At 41.0% G+C, this 21,585-nt stretch overlaps 1 protein-coding gene and 1 pseudogene across 1 annotated transcript in view; one reads left to right on the forward strand and one right to left on the reverse strand.

Annotated features, from left to right (window-relative positions):
* Positions 1–8,158, reverse strand: part of DDAH1 (dimethylarginine dimethylaminohydrolase 1) — a 144,573-nt gene extending 136,415 nt beyond the window's left edge. The window contains exon 1 of the mRNA XM_054566923.1: positions 7,719–8,158. Within this exon, the coding sequence (XP_054422898.1) occupies positions 7,719–8,021 (303 nt within the window). The 5' untranslated portion in view covers positions 8,022–8,158. The remainder of the gene's footprint in view (positions 1–7,718) is intronic.
* LOC129065651 (ubiquitin-40S ribosomal protein S27a-like) lies at positions 1,138–1,627 on the forward strand (annotated as a pseudogene).
* Positions 8,159–21,585: the final 13,427 nt, after the last annotated feature.

Below are 21,585 nucleotides of genomic sequence, written 5' to 3' on the forward strand. Positions count from 1 at the left end.
AAAAATGAGTCTCAAACTTGGGGTCCAGCCCAGGGTTGGTTACGCTGTCCCCAACTGTGCTAGTGAAGACTCCTGGAAGGGGTGCCAGACCCTTATGGAGCAGGTGGTAAGAGAAAAGATGGGAATACAGTTAGGAATTTGGGTGTTCTAGGACCCAAATCCCTCTAGGCCCAAAGCAGGAAATACAGTTAAAGATGCGGTTCTCTGGGTGAACTGGGACCTGGGGATCGAAAAATCTCGCAGATCTGAGGAGGCACAGGAGGGCTCTTTTTTTCAATCCTGCATCTTTCCCAAGATTTAAGGAGGTTAATTCTTACTGTACTATAACCCTGATCCTATTTCATAATGCTCTCTCTCTAAAGGAGGCCCCTCTCTGCCTTCCCCTGGTTACTTCTAGCTCAAAAATGGCTTCTTCTGAGAAGTCCTGGTGTGGGTCAGACATACCTACTGCAGTTTCCATAGCACCAGACAGAGCTCTGTCATGAAACCAGTCCTCTTGCTCTGCGAGTGTCTGCCACCGGCCTACCTCCCTGACTGGGAGGTCCTTGTGGACAACAGTCAAATCTAATTCATTTATATCTTCCCAGCACCAAACATTGGGTCTGGCAAGTAGTAGACAGCTGCTGAATGTACAAACATGTATGAGTGATACAACTCTTATTCCTTCACCTTTAAAAAGCACTGTAATTTTTAATGCAATCATGGCACTCACAATGACTGCCATAAGCAAGTTAGAAAACTGTAATATTTTTTTAAAAAAAACAAGAACAAAGGGATCAAGGCAAATTTTTAAATGAAAGCAAAGGTTTATTTACTTACGCATATTCAAATCAAGCAAAATATTGATGTAGTCACCTTCATTGGATGACAACTTACCACTATAGGCCCATCCAGCTATAAAATGGGGTGTGCTTAAAAGCTGCATTCTCTTTAATTTGCTAACCTAAACTATGTCACATTTGCCCACATGAATTTCTTGGACAAAATTAAGCCAACCTGTAATAATTTGCACCTGTAATAATTTGTCTTCATACTCTGCTTTGCTGATTTCTCTGGATATATCTGCCTGGATAATCTAGGCATTTAGAAACAGAAGTTTAAAGTCTGGTGATTTATCTTCCTTTCTGATCTGCCATCTATAGTGGAAATGCCATCAAGATGCAGGTTTTCATGAAAACCCTTATGGGGAAGACCATTTCCCTCAAGGCTGAATCCTCAGATACAACAGGAAATGTAAAGGCCAAGATCCAGGATAAGGAAGGAATTCTTCCTGAGCAGCAAAGACTGATCTTTGCTGGCAGGCAACTGGAAGATGGACGTACTTTGTCTGACTACAGCATTCAAAAGGAGTCCACTCTTCTTCTTGTGTTGAAACTTCGTGGTGGTCCTAAGAAAAGGAAAAAGTCTTATACCACTCCCAAGAAGAATAAGCACAAGAGAAAGAAGATTAAGCTGGCTGTTCTGAAATACAGCAAAGTGAATGAAAATGGTGAAATTGGTTGCCTTCCTTGGAGGTACCCTTCACATTAATGTGGTGCTGGAGTTTTTATGGCCAGCCACTTTGACAGACCATTATTGTGGCAACTGTTGTCTGACCTACTGCTTCAACAAACCAGAAGACAAGTAACTGTATATGGCTTAATAAAAAACATGAATTAAAAATTAAAAAATAAATAAAGTCTGGTGATTTATTCCTTTCCATGTGATGCCACTGCTCCTGTAGCACTCAGCTTCGGGAAGACATTATACATTTCAAATATTAACGTATTTGACAGTGACAAAGTGAATTAGGATGGTGTTACATACACACATTTTTTTAATGGAATTTGTTGTTTAAGATTACTCCTGCCAGTACATTTGAATGAAAGGTGGTTATTTATGAAATGAGCCTGAGGACTCTGACAAATTTAATACCTAGTACCAGTTTAGGGAAAGCAATGAAAGGCAACCTCAAAGATCAGGGAGCATTTTGATGAAATATCGGGGATTTAGTTATGGTAAATAAATATTTATTGACTTGGGGTAAACAACCAATACAATGTGTTCTGTTTAAGATATAAATGAAACCTTTCTTACTCTCATTAGATTTCAGTTATTTTATCTTTAATTATGATAGTCTTGATTGGGGGAATGAACTCTAACCTATGTCCAGATCTCTGGTCAGAAAACTGGGCTTTCTGAAGTGGCTACAGATTTTAATAACAAATGACATAAATAATAACCAACACTCACTTTTTAAACATGCATCTCCAAATTTATATTGAGGTTCATAAGAGTCCATGAATAATTTATTTATGATGAAAGGTAGTGGAAAATAAATCTATTTGTTCAAAAATCTCAAGTAGATTTTTGTGTGTTGTGGTTTACATTAACAGATGGATACCTACCATTACTGTAATAAAATTAATTTTGAAAAAATCTGAGCTCATTAAGAAATAAAAAACATGCAAAAGCAATTTCCCAGCATATCTGAATTACAAGAGATCCATCCCTGTCTTCTTAGTCTTATAATGATTCTCTAATGATTCTAGGAATCTCTGCAGAAAGCTCATTTTCGCTAATAGTATCTAATAGAAGTTACTCCCTCCTCATCATGTCCTTTCTTTCAGGGCTTTCAAGATCAACTGCATGGGAATAGATTACATTATTGGATGCATCCCAGTTTCCGAGACACACCAATTCCCGAGTGCTGATTGCTAAGGCCATGTAGAAGAGCTGAAAAAGAAACCGAAAGGCAGCAGTTGTCCTCACCAGCGGGAGGGGACAGTTTATCCAGAAGCGTTAATCTGCTGCCATGTGAGGAGCCCCCAGCAGGTTCACTTTCCATGCTGGTGAGAAAGTAATTTCTAATTATGGTTTATGGTAGTTTTCTCACCTGAAGTTATATGGAAGTTTAAGGAAATGTGTGTATTTAAAAAAAGCAGCCATCCAGTTGTGTATAGCTGTGTACAGCTGTGGCCAGGCAATTTTGGGGTTTGATGTAAATGACCGAATTATTACTTTTAACTAAAGTGAAAACAACCGAGAGAAGGGAAGTAAAATAATGCACTTAGTTAATATCCAACTTAGCTAATATATTGTTAATGTGTAAGATGGGATTCAGTTAGTTACTCTACTTTAGTATATTGATTTAATGTCCTGTAATGAATGATTAACCACAACTGAGAACAAGCACTTCAAACAAAAATGACCTTCACATTCTGATGAAAACCTCAGTTCTGTCACTTACTATCTATGTGTGACTTTGGACAAGTTATTTAACCTTAGTTACCTGAGTCTCAGTTTTGTTGTCTTTTAAAAAGTTATAATAACAAACTTGGGATTCACATGCACACAACGTGGCCCGTGTTAACTAGTCGTTAGACATGATCTTGATGTTCACCTTGCCTCTGGGATCAGCATAATTATGCTTTTTCCTGACCAAAGAACAAACCCAGGAACAAAATATGTAGGTCCGAATAGTCAAGTGCTCCAAAGGAAGGGGGATTTCTATCCAAATATGTACTACTCGTCCCTTCCATTTATGCCCCAATGCCCCACCCCCTGTCTAACTCTACGTTGGAAATTTATTACCTTGGGCCAAGCACTGCTTTCTTCCTAAGAGGTCACTAATGGTGCAAACGCTCTAGGAAAGGATAATTAAAGCCACTGTCCCTTTGTGAGGATGAGTTTGCGTGTTCTTTCTCCTAGATGGAATATCTGACATACTAATAGTTGGTACCTGGGAAAGGGTAAAAGAGCTGTGAAAGAAGGGCAAAAGCACATAGTAAGCTTTGTCAGATAATCATGCAGTGGGTGCTAAAAACACTTCTAGAAGGAAAATAAAGCAGATGATATTAGTACTGAGTAGTCAGGTACAAGAGTGCAGTTTGGAGGGTGAGGCATACTTTCCACACATGACCTCTTGTGCCTTTTGAAATTGGTACTTCAGGCATGTATAATCTATCCCAAATTTTTAGTTTAAAAAAAAAATCCTCACACCTTGTCACTTATTTTACTTCAACATTAAGATATTTGTTTATAGGACTTTGGCATTTAGAAATTGACTTTTTTTTCCCCTCTAAAAAGTAAATTGAATTCAATCAAAATATGATTGGCTTATCAAGGCTAATGTATTTGTTTACAAAATATTAAATGTATTAAAATATTCATATTCTTGGAGATACACAGTTATTAGACAATTAACCTTTGCTGACTTTCTATATAGACAGTTTCTTCCATAAAACTTAAGCTTCCGGCAGACAGGGCCTGTGTTTTATTAATCTTTGGAGGCCCCATTGTGGCAAACACAGAGCTTTTACAGAAGGGTTACTTTCTTAAGTTACATTCTCAGTCCATTCTTCCAAGGAAGAAAAGTCATTAAATTAACATGATGTGATTAAGAAAGAAATTCTCAGCAATTTTATTAAAACAAACAAAACAACAATAAAAGGGAGAGACAGGGAAAGAGAAAGAAAGAGAAAAATCTATACTTGTAATGAAACTTTTGGGATTCTGTTAAGTGGGGATGCTTGCAAAACACCAGCTATGTCACAAAACTAGGTTGGTCTGAAATCAGACACATTTGTTCAAAAATATATTTGTTGCATGGCTGTTGCATGCAGGGCCTTGGGGATAAAATGTTGAACAAGAGAGACATGACCCTTACTCTCACAATTTTCATAGTAGTGGGAGATACAGAAAGGTAAACAGGCAATTACCATGTAGTATGATAAATACTATAAAAGGGAGTGCAGAGGGTTGGTTATAGGTGCTCATAAAAGGAGAACAAATCTTACGTTTGGGAAAGTGATGTCTAATATTACACTGATTGGGACTAGAGCTTTTTTCCTTTTTTTAAGAGTCCTGCAAACCTGAGTTCAAATCCTGGTTTCACTGGTTTCAATCTATAACCTTGGCCAATTTATTTAATCTCTTGAAGCCTCAATTTCATCAACTTTAATGCTACATTGAGCTTACAGGGCTGATGTGAGCATGCATTGAAGTTCATGTCATAAATCTGGCAGAATGTCTGGCAAATGGCAAACACCCCATAAAGATTTGCTAATAATATTACTGGGAATAGTAAACCAAAAACTGAAACATGAGTACACCTAGGTAAAGTGGAGGAGAGGATGGAGGAAGCACATTCCAGGCAAAGGAGAAAAGCATACCCAGAAAAGCAACACCATGGTGAGCTTGAGGCACCCGGAGTAGGTCAGAGGTGTAGCTGAAGCTGGAAAGGCAAACAGAACTAAGCCCAATGGCTTTGTCAAGTTCATTAAAAGCCCCTCAAGACTTTTAATCATAGGTGGGACAGGATCAGATTTGAGTTTTAGAAAAATCAGCTTGGCCAGTGTGAGAATGGAATGGAGAGTGAGGAGACAGTAGACAAGGGGATCACTGATAATAATTTTAAAATAATGTTTGGCTGTGGAATTTTACAGTTAGGGAAGCAGGTGTCACATTAAAAATATACCTAAATAACACTACAATAAGGGCCTTAAAGTAACTGTCATCAGCTTATTGGTATTAGCTAATTAGCATTTCATTCATTCATTTATTCAGTCACTTGGCAAACATATGTTAACTCCAACTAGGACAGAGAACTGGTGCTCTGAAAGAGTCCGGAGAGCTAGTTACTCTGCCTGGCCTGCTTTCCAGAAGCAGCCATTCCCAAACGACTTGGCTGGAAGGTGTCTTACTCTGGTGATCCTGCGCAATGGCAAACATGTTTTTCGGAGAGAACACACACCAGCAGGAAAATCAAGCTGAGAGGCAGTGCTACACAGATTAGGATGGAACCTAAGATGTAAAAACAACTCCCCTTCACCCCGGGGAAGGGAAAAATGTCATGTTAATTATGTCAGTGTACATTAGACTTCTTACTGCTCAAGAAAGAGTAAATCCTCCATGATCTATTGTTAAGTGAACGATAACCAATGTTCATAAAATGTCCTGTCCTATAAATCTCAGGTGGATGAATAAATTCATTACAACAGCTCTATGATGTAGGTATATGTCCACTTTACAGGCGAGACAACCAAGGCAGGAGACACTCCCCAACATCACAGAATTAGACACAGTCTGATGTTCTTATCCACCACATAGTGTGACCTCTGGCATTGGACCGCCAGGCGGATGTTAAGAGTAAACTCAATCGAAAATGTATCCTTCAAAAACCTGACAGGGAAGAAAGATTACTGCCCACTTTAGTATCAGGAAAGCCAAAATTTGGAAGGTTTTATTATAGGAATAAAATGAAATGGATGACTAAATATGTGACTGTCTCTTAACAGGAAATTGAACTACTATGCTCATTAAATGAGTACCATTTTGAAAGAGTTTTCGAAATCGGTTTTACTCTTTTAAGTATAAACCACAGCTCTGCTAAATGGCCAAGGACACATTAGAAAGTATTCAAATGGAGTTCCATGCTTATCATTTTAAAATAGAGTGGGTCATCTCACAGGCTCAAAGATGGAGAGCCATGGCGAAGGAGATAAAAGAGCTAAGAGAATCAGACCTGTTACTCTTGGTTTTCTGCCAAGGGAGGGTGAAAGAGAAAAGCTGATTATCTCATTGAGAAATAAATGGCATATGCTTATTCCCTCAGAACATGTAAGGTTCTATCAACCAAGCAGTGAAGCTTGTGTAGAATATGCTCTTTGAGACATGTGCAATATGAATTGAATAAAGACAAAATTAAAAAAAAAAACAAACAACAAAAACCATAACCCTCCAGATAGGAAAGAAACCACCAGATTTCTGCAATGCCACTTCATGCCATTAGCAACACAGAGTCTTGAGCCTGGGCTCTCAGAGGGCAGTGAGAGAAATCCCAGACCATATGGCATTTTTAAATCCAATCTCAGTCTATTGGTCTCTTCCCACAAGCCTACCTTGTGTTTAAAGCAATCACGGCCATGTTCACAGCTGCAATATTTTAAAGTAGTCACTATCCCTTGAGAACACAAAAAGATCTTATTGTTATGAATTCAAAACTATTGAGGATAAAAACTATTGAATTTGTGAAACAACCATTTCTAATTAAACACACCCGCGCATGCACATACACACACTGAAAGCCGAGTAGAGCTTTTCAACTTAGCCTATTTCAGGCTCACATTTAACCCCAGCTCACCAACAGGCCACCCTTCTTGCATTCATTCACTTGCCAGCCCCTTTCTGCGCACTCACTCTCCACCACTGAAAAGTAACTTGCAATATCCTAGGTCTCTGGGCAGCGACACCCCGTTAATTCATCGGACCCGCCCTACTCCCAGCTCCAGGCAGGACTTGGGGGGGGTGGTCCACTGTCACCAGTTGGCACTGCCTCCTGGAGTCCTCGCCCAGCCTCCACCCGCCCGCTTGGAGCAGCATCCTGCCCTGGGAAACACTCTTGAGTTGCACTGTCTTTGCTGCTTTGTAATCTTTACAAGTAAAAATGCTTGTAAGATGGATTCCCCACCCCACCCACCTGCCCGAGTCTGCACAACCACACTCAATCGGGTCCTCTCCAAGGCACCCATGCTGCGCCAACAGCTGGGAGGCGTGAACAATCAGCTTCTCTCTCTCTCTCTAACTCGCTTATACACACCCTCGCCCCCAACCGGGAAGTTTTGAACTAGCCCGGGGGCCAATTCCGCGATTCCCCGGGCAACTCCGGCTCGGGCGGCAGGGGAGGGCCCCGCGCGCGTCCCCGACCGCGCCCCTCGCGTCGCCTGGCGGGCAGTTACCTCCTTCCTCCTGCTCGGCGCCCCGGGTCGGGTGATGAGGGCCGTTTCCTCGCACACCACGGCCACGTCCTCCACGAACACGCAGTCCGGGAGGCTCTCGTCGGCCGGCAGCGTCACCACCTGCAGCCCCAGTTTACTACCCAACACGTCCACGTAGAGCTGATGCTGCCGCTCGGCGCGGGCGAAATCCACCTCATCGCCCTTGGCGCTCCTCAGCGCGTGCTGGCAGAGGGACTCGGGCAGCGCCCGAACCACGGCGTGGGTGGCTCGGCCGAAGGCGGCGGGATGGCCGAGCGAGGCCATGGCTCTGGGCAGCGGCGCGGCGGCGGCTAGTGGCGGCAGCAGGTCCTCGCGCTGGCAGTGCGCGCCGAGCCTGCGAGCGCCCGGCGGCTCCCCTTGGCAGCCGGTGAACGTGGTGCGAAAGGAGCCCGCTCGCGCCCGGAGCCCTGCCCGCGCGACTGAGCATGCCCAGAGCCCCGGGCGCCGGCCCGCGCGCAGCCCGCGCGCCCACCCGGCACTCCGGGGTTTTGCTGCAGCCGAGGGGGAGTGGTAGGGCCGAGCACCGCACGGAGAGTGGGGCTCGGGGAGGCAGCTGGAAGCACTAAGCGTGAGAGGTGGGCGCAGGTGCGGGGACCTGTTCTGCGAACAGTCACCGAAACGGACCTGACGCTGCCTGTATTTCGGCGCAGGTGCACACCTTACATCTGCTCCTGGGTGAACTCGGAGATGGCAGCTGGAGGGCTTCTTGGTGGCCAGGCGGCAAACGACGGAATTATTCTTCTGTGGATAAATCCTTTGACCGCTCTCCCTACTCTCTCGTTCTTAGGTTGCCCGGCATGAGATACCCCCCCCCCCCCCGACCCCAGTTCTTAAGGTGAGACTGTCTTCTCACTCAAGTCCATATTACCGTGACTTTCTTTGCAAATGGCCCCTTGCCCCACGTGAGACCCAAGACTGAAAAAAAAAAGGTCTTTGAGAAAGAGTACAAGAAACACCTACAAAGAGAAAAAAAAAAAGAGACATAGAAACTCAACAGTATTTCAAGGACAATCACATCTCACAAACAATGCAATTCCGGCATATTTGTCTGCAGGGCCCACAGAGGAAGGGAGGCAAAGACCAAACGTGCTTTCCTCACAATAGACATGTGCTCACCTTGTGCGGTAATGGCCGTGTAGCATCACAGTTCCTTATCATTGAGTGCGAGGGTTTCCGACCTCCTCCCTGACCTTCTTCTCACACCTGTACATTTCTGTGGAATTCCCGTAGTGTCTGTTGAACATTGCTTTTACTATACCCCTCAGGGAGGGCCTTTCCCTTCTTAATGGTACTACACTTATATTTTTCCCTTCCTATGTGTCGCAGATTAAATAACCCATGAGTTCTGGGGTTTTCTATTTTTGTTTTCGGCGGGGTGGGGGGTATCCACTTTAAAAACAAGGTTGTAGCTACAAAATAATCTCAGGCAATAATTTTCCCTCACATTCTGTAGAACATTTCTAATTTAAAGATCAATTAGATCATAGAACATTAGATTTCAATGGGAACCCAGGAACGCTCTCATCTACCTTCCTACTCAGTGTTCTTCAATTACAGTGAAAACATCCATGGCAGTCATTGGATCGTTACTTGAACATTTTAAACCTCACTTACTTAGAAAGCGTATGCCACTTTTGAAGAGCAATGTGGTTAAAAACTTCTTTATTTTGGGCTTATGTCCCACTGGTTCGAGTTCTGCCTCCCGTAATTCCCTAACACGCTAGTTCACCAGACAGCATTCACAGGTCTGAAGACAGTTCTGATACCCTGCCTACCATGCTCCTCCCACCCACCGTCCTGGCACCTTCCAGGCCTTGAGCTGGTACCTGCAAAAAGTAACTAAAGATTTGGTTTCTAAGTCCCTTCAACATTCTCCTAATCTTCCTGTTGACACCCACCAGTAATCCTTTTAAATCATGGTATCCTGAAAAGAAACAATTCTCCCTGTGTGGTCTGACGCCACACAGACTAGAGCAGAAGCTTTGTTCCAGATGCTAGGCTTCTAATAACATGGACTAATATTGTATTTGTGTTTTTGGTGTTCTGGTGTCAAGGATCAGGTCACAACCTTCTTACCAGAACCCTGATCCTCGTTTTTGGGAAATAAGGGTTTCTGAGATCTATCTGAGGATGGTGGAACAGTTGTGCCTGAGCCCAGAGGAGATGTGATCTGCTTTCTCTCCCTTCTCCGAAGGGTAAACTTAAATTTACCCAGGTGAAGTGGCATTTCTCACCTTTAGAAATTAGGGGTCTTACGTGAAGGACAGCCCTGACCCTGACACTGGGAAATGAGACCAAAAGGAAAAGAACAAACCTTTTTACTAGGTTCTACTTCTGAAGCAAACCTTCAGAGGACCCAGGCTGCCCCACTGACACCAGCTTAGTGCCAGAAATCACCGAACGGTATCATCAGACAGCGAGTTCCAACCAATGCTACCAGTGGAAGGTAACGCATGTGCTGAGCTTGCCCAGGTTAAAATATAGAACTTTGTTTACTCCTTTACCCCAAACTGAGGCTCCATCCACCTCCAGTTGGTCTCTACCTAGGAACTTTAATTCATGCCTATACCTTGTTAGAGCCTTAATGCTTTCCCTGACACCCAGTGCCTGGAGCCTAACTATGAACAGAGTCCTGTATACCACTTTGGGCTCATGTCAGCCTTGCAGCCAATTAAAACCTGCAAATTTTTCTCTAAACATTGACGTTGACCGTATTAAATTGGGCTGCTGGTTTTAAAAGTCTTAATTTGTACTTATCTCTATTAAATGTTATCTGGTTCATTCCAACTTGCCTAGTTTCGATTCTGTCATCTTGTGCATTATTTATTACCTCTCGCTTTGTGTCATCTGAAATTTGATAAGCATGCCTTCTGTCTCCTCCAAGCAGTTGTCAAAAAGTGTTAGAATGTGTATATTGGGGAAGAGAATGATAAAAATGCCAACTGCAGTAAATTATGGTTTACATGCCTTCCTGCTTGAGCAATGAAGTACTGTTTTTAGGAAAATAGATTTTATTGAGTCTAATATACTTATAAATTCATTTTCCCCACAAATACTTATTGAAAATTCCCAAGGCATAATATGCACTTCTGAGTCACATAAAAAGCCTAAAAACATGATCCTTGACCTTGAAGAGCTCACAATCTCACTGGAAAAACAAGACATCCAAAATTGGAGATATGATAAGGTACATAAGAGGTAGAGGCAGCAAAATGCTGCAGGAAGTTGAGGGAAAGAGATATCACTGTGGCTAAAGGGAATGGAAGAAAGATGCTTAAAGGCGATTGGACTATATTTAGGCATTGAATAATTTTTAGGATGTGAACAATAGAGAATTCTAATGAAAAGTGTGTGCTAAAGCCAGACATGTGCTCAAAGAACAATAGATAGATCAGTTCAATTTATATATGTATCAGTTAAGGTAACTCTAGCTGCTATAACAAAACTCCAACACATACAATGGCACAAAGTTGATAGAAGGGTATCTCTTGTTCACTTGAAGTCTAACACGCATGTTCCCGATTGGTCCCTGACTCCTCTCTAAGCAGCATTCAGGGGAGGTCTGGAAAGTATAGTCTCTCTGAGTCCAGAAGGAAGGTGAAATAGGTTGGGATAGTAGCTAGCTGGTTTCTTCCCCAGAGTACCATGGGGGAAATGGGAAGTAAAGGTAGACAAGTGGGCTAAGCTTTAATCACTTGAGCATTGGAGAGAAATATGGTATGGAGAAAGAATGTAGCTTCTGGAACCAGACTTTGTGGGCAGAAGCTTAGCTGTCCTATTTTTGTATGGTCTTAGACATGTTACTTAAAAGCTCTTTGCCTCATTTTCATCTTCATCTGTAAAATGGGAAACAATGAGCCCATTATCATATGGTTATCATAAAGGCTAAATCAATAATTCTAAGTGCTCAGAGAAGTGCTTATAATAGTACCTAGCACCTAGTAGGTACTCAGTGAGTATCATCCTTTGACAGGTTTGAATAGAAGGCTTTAAATATGGTTTCCTACCAAAGGCCAAACCACATATGCACATTTATTGAATTATCAGAATCATACATGGATCTTTCAAGAGAACCCATAGTCTTCCTAGGTTGACAGACAAAATCTCACCCATATATTTATCATAGATTCAATAAATAGGATGGGAGGGTGATCTGGCTGTGACATTTGTCACCCTGTTGATCATCAGGGTTGAGTTGGCTGATTTGGCTGGCTAGGTGTGTGTCCCCTTCCTCACCGATGCAGGTGCATCCCTCCCAAAGATGCGCCCTCTTAACAACTAGAGGAGAGGACCGGTCTTCAGTCATGGGGATACAAGTATCTGTGATCCCCTGCTAGAACCTCCAAACAAGCTCTCGATAAATATTTATTGAGCCCTTACTATATACAAGGTACTGTGCTATGTAGGCACTGCATGTAATTATAAATAATAATATGGGGCTTATGGTCAAATTGCTCCTTTTGCTCTTCCACACATTTCAAAACCTTTGTGATTAATTCCCTGTTTAAATCCCCTGTCTTTGAAATACCTAGAGCTGTTCTATTTTCCTGGCTGAACACTGACTGATAGGCATTTTTTTTTCATTGATAATATTGCTGGTACCTGCCTTTGAAGTCAATTTTAGATAACAATTATTTCAGGATTTAACAGACATTCTTGCCTTATTGCTTTCTTATTCCACTCTAGTAAATACAAGATTTACTTTTATTGGCGAGGGGCGTTTGCGGTGGGAATCCTGAAAGAGACTAAGGGCTCAAGGATGTACTCATTCATCCCAAGTGTCAGAAGTACTGGATCAAGTAAGCACAATGAGTCTGCAATCTGACACTAAGTCCTAAGTGTCCCCACATGAAAACCATTACATTTGACACATAAACCTTTACTATGACAGAAACCCATTGCTACAGAGTTCCTTTGATATCTGAAGAATGAGTGATGTTTGGTTGAATGGGCAAGCATTGGAATACAAGACTAGGATTTGGTTGGTTTCATGGTAGCCAGGGCTCTGGTTCCTAAAGTCAAGTTATATAGCCTCCTAACCTTGGTTTCTTCAACTTCCATCTGGGAATTCATTCATTAAACAAATAATCACTAAGCATCTACAATCTGCATGGTAGAGGAATATTTAAAAGCAGTGACTAAGGCATCATGTGCCTGACTTTGACTCCTGGCCTTCCTTCATCCTAGCTGTGTAAACTTGGTGTGCCCCAGGCTCATGATCTCCCATTTCTGTCTTGCTGTAAGCCCTGGAGGACAGACCTTCATGAACTGTATCACCTAGGATCCCATCATTGTTGGCTTTGGTCAGTGGGAGATACTTACAGGGGATTAGAGGGCAAGAGGAGAGAAAGGTCAACGTATTAATTCCTCTCACTCCCTTCCTGCTCTTTCATGGTACCGGCAACAGCTGCATCCTCCTATAATCACAGCTTCTGTCTGGTGGTTCCTGGCTGGGTTCTAATTACCCCATGCAACCACCTACGTGGAAATAAGTAGCACATATTTCAAAGCACACTTTTAGCACATGACATTATGAATATTCTTAAAAAGATGCAAAAAAGGCAACTCAGCATTTTAAGAAAGAACATTTGGCAACATTTAATGCACAAGGAGGCTGTTCTGGGGCTGTCCATTTTCTCCAGCTGCTCACGGTGTTTCCTCGCATTGCGAATGCTGGCATTATGAATGTTGATCAGAGTAGCTCAGAAGGGATTAATGGATCTGACATAACAACCATCTAGTACACTTTTGGTGTAAAGATGTCGACAAAAGCAGTGAAGGTTAGAATTCTAACTTCTATGATTTGGAAAGAAGTGGCCAGTTTATTACACTTCAGCTTGAACTGTTTGATGATGTTCCTTGAATTGTCTACAGCTAGGGGTGGAATGGGCTCCCTGTTTTTGCTAATCCCTGGGTGTCCCAACACCTCTTGTTGGTTTTCTTTATCTTGTCTATATCTCTAAAAACAAGTGAGGGGAGACCCAGGAAACCCAGAATTTATTTATAAAAAATGTGCATTTATTCTTACATGTTTAAACTTTTCATCTTTCAAGTAGTCTCCACTTGATACAATACACCTATGAAGACATTTTGTCCACTGCTCAACACAGTTTTTGAACTCGTCAATTCAGTGCCTCTGCCTTTTTTTTTGTTTCACCTCTTCCACATTGCCAAAACATTTTCCTTTGAGGACTTTTTTCATCTGGGGAAACAACAACAAAAAAAAAGTCTTTCGGAGGTGAGATTGGGTGAATAGGAAGATTGGGTGAATACTCATGCCATTTTTGGTCAAAAACTGCTGAACACTCAGCACGGTGCGGGCAGGTGTGCTCGTAAATCACCCATGATGAAATGGGCAAATGTGTTGAAAGAATCTTTTTTAAAAATGTGCTGAAGCCGAGTGCAGCCTCAGAACAATGCCAGCTGGTACACTGATACAGGTGTGTTCCAAGAACACTCACCTGTGGGGGATGGGGGGGAGCCTAGAAGACAAGGGGCCTGCCCTCTGGAGGCTAATTCTGGCTTTTTTGGGGGGGGTTCCCCCTCATATCCTTTATTAAGCATTCTCTGAAATTCTTAGCAAGTATGCCATCTGTATCTTACTTGGGTGACTCACTTGAATTATGTGTAAGTAGGACTTACAATACCTTGCTCTCTGAATTGTTTTGACATTGAAATGTGGTGGCAGCATGTACAAAAGGTCTTTGCATACACTGGCATTAGGAAGTATCCAATTAGTGGTTATACTGATATTAATAACTATTGTGCATTTAGTGCCAGGCACTATGATGAATACCAAAGTTTCCGCCTCTCTCTGTGTAAAATGCCCACTTCTATCACTCAAAACCCACCCATGTTCTTCAAATGAGATAACACATAAAAATGCCAACCTCAGTAATGGGCACATTGAAAGCACTCGGTAAGTGCTCTTAGCTCTTCAAAACTCAGCGTTTTCTTCTTTCCAGGCCCTCCCACACAAGCAATATTTCTCTTTTCTGAATTTCTGTAACATTTTTTGTATTCCTTTTATGCTGCTTATTACTTTCTCTTAGCAGTGCAATAACCCGTTGATGCCAGAGCCATCTATTTCATTACAACCCCCAAGAGGGGTCAATGAGATCATCCAAATACACTGGAAAGTACAAAGGACTGCGTAAATGTATTGAGTTTGAACAAGTTTGTGATGGATTATGATGATATCCAGAGGTTAGTGTAGCCCTGAACTTTTACATTTCTTTTCAGTTTCTCAGAGTTTTTTGCAGCATTTTCTTTCCAGAGCATTTTAATGATTTTTTTTTCTTACCCAAATGTACATTTGTGGGGGAAGAAATAGATTAAGGGAAAAGCCCTTTCAAGTTTCAAGCAGTCTAAATGAAGAAAAGAAAAACATTCTTTATGTTTGAAATTGCTATATGTGTGTGCGTGTACACACACAGGCAACACACACATTCTTCCAGGGCTCTGATTAGCCCTTTTCATTTCCTTATGAAATAAAGTTGCTTCCTTTCCTTATGAAAAACAATGAAATGTCACTTTTGCAAGACCAGGGTATTGCCAAGTTTGCTCTTGTGGTATCAACCCACAATTATTTTAGCAGGTCATTAGGACCCACGTGTCCCGGGCATCCTGCCTCTTACTTTCCTCTTTTGCATCAGCGACACTGCTCTCTCCTGCCTCTCTCACGTTCCCTTCCTCCAGCATTACATGCTCCCTCCTGTGGGTGAACTAATCTGGCCTGTGACTTCAAATACCACATCCATTCTGACAATGCCTAAATCTTCATCTCTGGTCCTGCACTCTTCTCTGAATTTCAGAACAGCCTGGAAGATACCCCTGCTTTGCTGCTCCACAGGACCTTCAAAGCCAACATGCGCAAAGCTGAACTCATGCTGTTCTGCCCAGAATTGCTCCTTCTCCCCTTCCATTCTCTCTTCTATTCACGCAGAGAGTTGCTCAAGCCAGTAATCTGAGTATTATCTTTAATTTCAGATTCTCCTCTGTGTCCACATTTAATCAGTCATCACATTCTAACAGATTATTCTCCTTAAAATGACTCAAATCCCTCCATGATCCTTCACCCACTCTGCCACCACCTAGTCTAGAACATAATTATTGGTCTCCTGGGTTACTGACCTCCTATCCAGAATGGTCTCCCTAAACTGCAAAAATGACCATGTCACTTTCTTGCTCGATCCTCCAGTGGCTTCCCAGTACCCTCCTAATGGAGTCTAAGTGTGTTCCCGTGGCGCACAGGACTCCCTTCCCCATCCTTAGCCTGGTTGCTTCCCCATTCTTTCTCTTATATGGGCCTCTGCGCATGCTGGTCTATGACCTGGAATGTGGTTGAGCCATCCCTGCTTTATCACTCCTAATCCCCCTTAAGACACAGTGAAGGCATCATTCCTTCCAAGAAGACTTCCCTGCCCCTCCCCCCGAGCATGGCTGTGATACACTTGTGTCCCTGCTACCCTCCCATCACACAGTACTGTATTATTTGCTAGTCTGAGGAGCACACATTTTTAGTGCTGAATCCTCAATTCAGGTATTTAGAGAATGGCTTTACTGAAGCAGGGAAGGGCATGCGCCTCTCCCTGCTATCATCAGCCCACCTTCATGAGAATGGGTTTCAGTTCTTATAAAATAAGAGGTTTATACCAAGTCCCCTTCCAATTCCAGGAGTCTATGGTTCTATTGCTCCTAATGCCTGTTAATTACCCTGGGGTAGTAGAAAGTTCACAGCCTGGGTTTGAATCGTGTCTCTATCACAGCTCTGTGATCACGCACAATTTGCTAAACCTTTCTGAGCCTCAGGCCTTCATATATAAAATGGTAATAGGAATCCCAGTGTTAGAGGAATATGAAGAGGATAAAATTAAAACTGAACAACATATGAAACATGATTTCTCTGTCCTTCCCATTAGTTAAAATAATATTCAGATGGGCTTTTGTTCGAATCCTGGCTCCACCACTTACTCCTGTATAACCCTAGTCAATCAGTTTTATTCACAGACCTTAGATTTTCTTCATTTGTAAATAAAGATGACACCTACCTTATGGTGTTATAAAGATGAATCAGATGGTCCATGGAAAGGTTTGTGGCATATAGACAGGATAAGCACTCAACCAACGTAACTGGCTTCTGGGATAAAGATGATGAACAAGAACAAGAAGGAAGAGAAGAATAAAATATGCAAAGCCAGACAGCACTCCTTTCCCTCTTCCCCATTTCATTCATGGTTGTTCAAAGCTTTATTTATCCATTCAGGGTCAAATTCCATTACAATAAAATTGTAGCCCAACATCTCCTTATAAATGGGAACTTTCTTACACTGCACATTGGTGAAAGTTTACTGCATTAAAACAACTAGGTTACTTATATTCCATATACTTCACAAAGTAGAGGCACAACTCTTAGAAATACAGGTCATGTAAAAAATAGTGTCAGATTATTTCCCCACATTTCTTTCTTGCCAGCACCATTATAAAATTATATTGGGTTGGCCAAAAAGTCCATTTAGTTTTTTTCTATGAAATAAAGGACACATTTTTTCATTTTCACCAATAACTTTATTGATTTGGATATTTTGAGTGTGCTGGCTATCTCCCATGTGGTATAACATTGATTGTTCTCAATGTCTCCCTTCAAATGCTATCAACTTCAACTCGTCTACCTGACCATGGAGCTTTGTCCAGCAAGGAATTTCCAGCACAAAAATTTGCAAACCACTTTTGACATGTTTGATCTGTCACAGGACCTTCTCCATATACTGTACAAATCTTTTTTGTGTGTTTCAGTTGTGTTTTTACCTTTCTTGAAATAATAAATCATAACATGCCCAAAATGTTGCATATTATCTTCCATCTTCAATATTAAAACAGCTACACAAAAACTCACCAATTTTGATCAGTTTTTTTTAAAAAAAATGCATGCTGATATGACAGCTGTCACAATACAATCTAACAAAATTGTTTCAAATGAAGTTAAAGACAACTAAGCATTACTAGAGCCATCATACAGAAAAAACCAAATGAAATTTTTGGCTAACCCAATAGCAGGGGTCTTATAAATTAAAACCTGCATCATGAATAGGCAATTTGCAAGTTTCTAGTGGTTTTATGGAGAGAACTTCTTTATCCTCATTACCTGAACTCTCACCTGTGAGGTGGTTGTTACTTATTTCCCTATTTCACCTATTTTCTCCTCTGAATTATCTTTCCTCAGCTCCTCCTCATTATGAATTTACTGTTCTCACTCTTCATTCCAGTTATCTATTGTGGCATAATAAATTGCCCCAGAATGTAGTGCTTTAAAACAATCATTTTATTTTGCTGACGATTTGTGGATCAGGGATTTGGGAAGGGCTTGTCTAGAGGGTTCATCTTTGATCCACAAAAAACTGGTTGGGGCAGCTGAAGCTGGAGATTCACTTCCCCGACGGCTTCATCACTCATCTCTCTTGTGCCTCAGTGTTCCTTAGCCTCTCTCTCCACGTAGGTCTCTTCCTGAAGGGCCTCTGTGAGCAGCTTCAACTTCTCATAGCACGGCAGTCTCAGAGTAGTCTCACTCTGTAATTGGTGGTTGGTGTCTTAGAAATGAGATGTGGATGTTGCCAGGCCATGAAAGGGCTGCACGAAACCGGCCTGGCATCACTGTTGCCATTCTGCATCAGCAAAAGCAGTCACAGCACTGTCCGGACTCCAAGAGAGAGGAAACAGACAACACTCTTTTTATTAAACTTGAATTTATGGAGGTGGCATTGGTTAACAAAATTATATTGGTTTCAGGGGTACCATTCTATAACATATCACCAGTATATTTTATTGTGTGTTCACCGTCCCAAGTCTAGTCTCCTTCCATCACCACCCCCTCTACCTCTCCTCACACCCCACCCCTTTCCCTCTGGTAATGACCACACTGAAGAAAACACCTTTTGATGAAAGGAGTGCCCGTCATTAATCAGCCACACTCTTACTCTACGAGTTGTTATTATTCCGGTATTGTAGTCACAGGGCTTTTTCAGAGAATTTGCCTTTCATTTCCTGAGGTTTTGCTAATCTTTTCTGAGTTAAATCGGTGTCCATTCATACAATGTGTATTTACACAACTATCACTATTGACTGACCAGTACTGTCTCACAGAAAAGAGAGCTATAAAACAATCATACAACTAAATACCTGTAAACTCAGTGCTATAAAGGGAAAGAACAGGGCACCCTGAACATGTATAACAGAAATTTCATCTATTTGGGAGGTCAAGAGAGGCTTCCCTGAGGAGGTGACTTTTGAGCTGAGACTTAAAGTAAAGGTAGGTATTAACTAAAATTAGAGAGAACATTCCAAACTAAGGGAACTTTATGAGCCAAGACAAAAGGTGAGAGGAAGCTTAATGTATATGAGGAAAGAAAAGAAAAATCCATGTGCTATAGCTGGAATGTGGGTGATATTGTTAACTTCATTTTAAAAGTGAGGAAACTGAGGGTCAGTGCCCAGCTGAGAGCCTGATCCAAGGTAAGGGCTCCACCAAGCATGTTTCCCCAGTGACGGGAGTTTGCTAATGAGCAACCTGTCCTCTGGCCTCTTCCATGGGTTTTTATACAACCAGAAGAGTGCCTGCTACAAACCTAATGATGTCTTATGTGAGCGTTATCTAGACTCAGAGAAATCACCCTAAGAAAACATTATCTGCAGAAAATATATGACACATTCTACATATTACAGATAAAAGTGTAGTTTAAATGTAAATCAAGACCAACTCATGCCAAGATTATCTAACTCTTTAAAAATGATATATGATTCACACTACTCTCTGTTATATATATTTCAACTTTTATGTGACAGGTAGAGGAAAATGGTAATTTGTGTTCATATAGCTCATGATGTAAGTAGCTACTTACTAAATTTTTCAGAATTTATTTAAACACCTCATCAAATTAGTATATGCATTAATGTAAAATACTGCACAGATTTTCTATAATTTATTGGCATAGGATATTTTGTGAATTTATATGCTAGTAGTATGTGGACTTCAGTTTTCTGTTCAGTTCTTAAGTTACTTTTAATATATTTAGTATAATTAAAAAAATTGATTAGCTATGCCATCTGTCAACTCAAAAGTGGAAAAAAATTAAAGGCCTTCACAGAAAGATTTTTAAAAATATATAGAAACAAAAGAGCAAGATGATTGTCTTGGAAAATAAATATTTTTTCTTGTGTGAATGCTGTTATAGATACATTGCTTTAGGGGGAAAGATGACACAAATATTATGAAGTAGTTCCCCCCACACCCATATCTGCAGTTCACTTTCTGCAGTTTTAGTTAACAGAGGTCACCAACCATCCAAAAAATTAAATGGAAATTCCAGAAATTTAAAAAAAAAATCATAAGTTTTAAATTGTGAGCCAGTCTGCATAGTATGGTGAAATCTTGCACCATCCAGCCATGTCCTGCCTGGGATACGAATCATCCCTTTGCCCAGCATAGCCACACTGTGTAAAGGCCGCCCACCCCTTAGTCACTTAGCAGCAATAACCTCTTGATTATTAGATCAGTTATCAAAGAAAGAGAGAGAGACCATATCTATATAACATTCATTACAGTGTATTGTTACAATATGGGCTCCAACAGGCGTTCTGGAGGTAGAGCCCATGTGAGCATTGTTGTTTTATTATTGTTGTTAAATTCTTACTGTGCCTAACTTATAAATTGAACTTTTTCATAGTGTTCAGTATTATCCACAGTTTCACACATCGACTGGAGGTTTTAGAACGTATCCCACATGTAAAGAGGGACTACTACATAGAGAAAAATCAGAATTTTGCTTTTTTTGTGAAAAATCAGAATTTCCCACAAAAGGCCATGCAATGCATCTTTAAGAAAAAAGGGAAGAGATTTCAGCTTTAATTTGCTTTTGGCCAAGAACTTTTTCTGACAGCCTAATTAAAATTAAGGATTATCCTTTCAGTTATATCCTTACTTTTATGATTTAGTTAATATTTCTTGAGCTTTACAATATTGTAATATCTGCTTTACTGCAATATCATTCTGATTCTTATCAGAAATTGTCATTGACTAGTAAGGTGGTCATCAGGGGAAGAAGCTGGGCATTTTCAGGAAAGACTGATGACAGTCAATTGGTAAAAAATGGGCTGTGAACGTTTTAGAGAATAGTCCTCAAGACCTTATATCACTCTATAATATTGTATTCTATGTAGTTTTATATTATTTTGTAACATTTATTCTAAGGAATATGGTGGAACCAATACACTCTGTAAAAGGAGCTAGATTTTCAGTGCCTTTTGAAACTTTAAATGTAATTTTTGTACTACTTTAATTTGCATTTTGCTCTTAAAAATATTCATGGTTTGCTATGGCCCAAGACGTAATAACTTAAAAACTTAAGGTAGTTAAAAACCTGAGATTATTTTCCCTCCTTCTTGCTTCTCTTTTATTAAAAAAGAAACAACGCCAGAAGGAAACTAAATGCTTAATTAAATTAAATTAGCTGAATACTAATATTACCATGTCCAGTGTTTGCACCACTAATTGATTTCTGAGAATTATGGTAATGTTCACACAGTTGGAAAGTAGAGTAAGGTTGGCCACATATCAAAACAGGCATTCTGGATGTAGAGCCCTTGTGAGCATCAACAGAACACCAGACAATTAAATATTGCTCATTCGGTTTGCTGAGTCTTGTCTTCATACCTTTAGGGTGAAAAATGGTTCTTTCAGCTTCCATCTGCTTGGGGTGGGGGGTGTTGTTGGGTTGGCCTAATCACATTTCCTGGAAGAGTTCACATAGATCTGATTTGGGAATTTCCAGAAATG

Source organism: Pteronotus mesoamericanus, unplaced genomic scaffold (genome assembly GCF_021234165.1).
Source record: "Pteronotus mesoamericanus isolate MK-2021 breed Mesoamerican mustached bat unplaced genomic scaffold, CSHL_Meso_final contig_181, whole genome shotgun sequence".
In the NCBI taxonomy this organism is placed as follows: domain Eukaryota; kingdom Metazoa; phylum Chordata; class Mammalia; order Chiroptera; family Mormoopidae; genus Pteronotus; species Pteronotus mesoamericanus.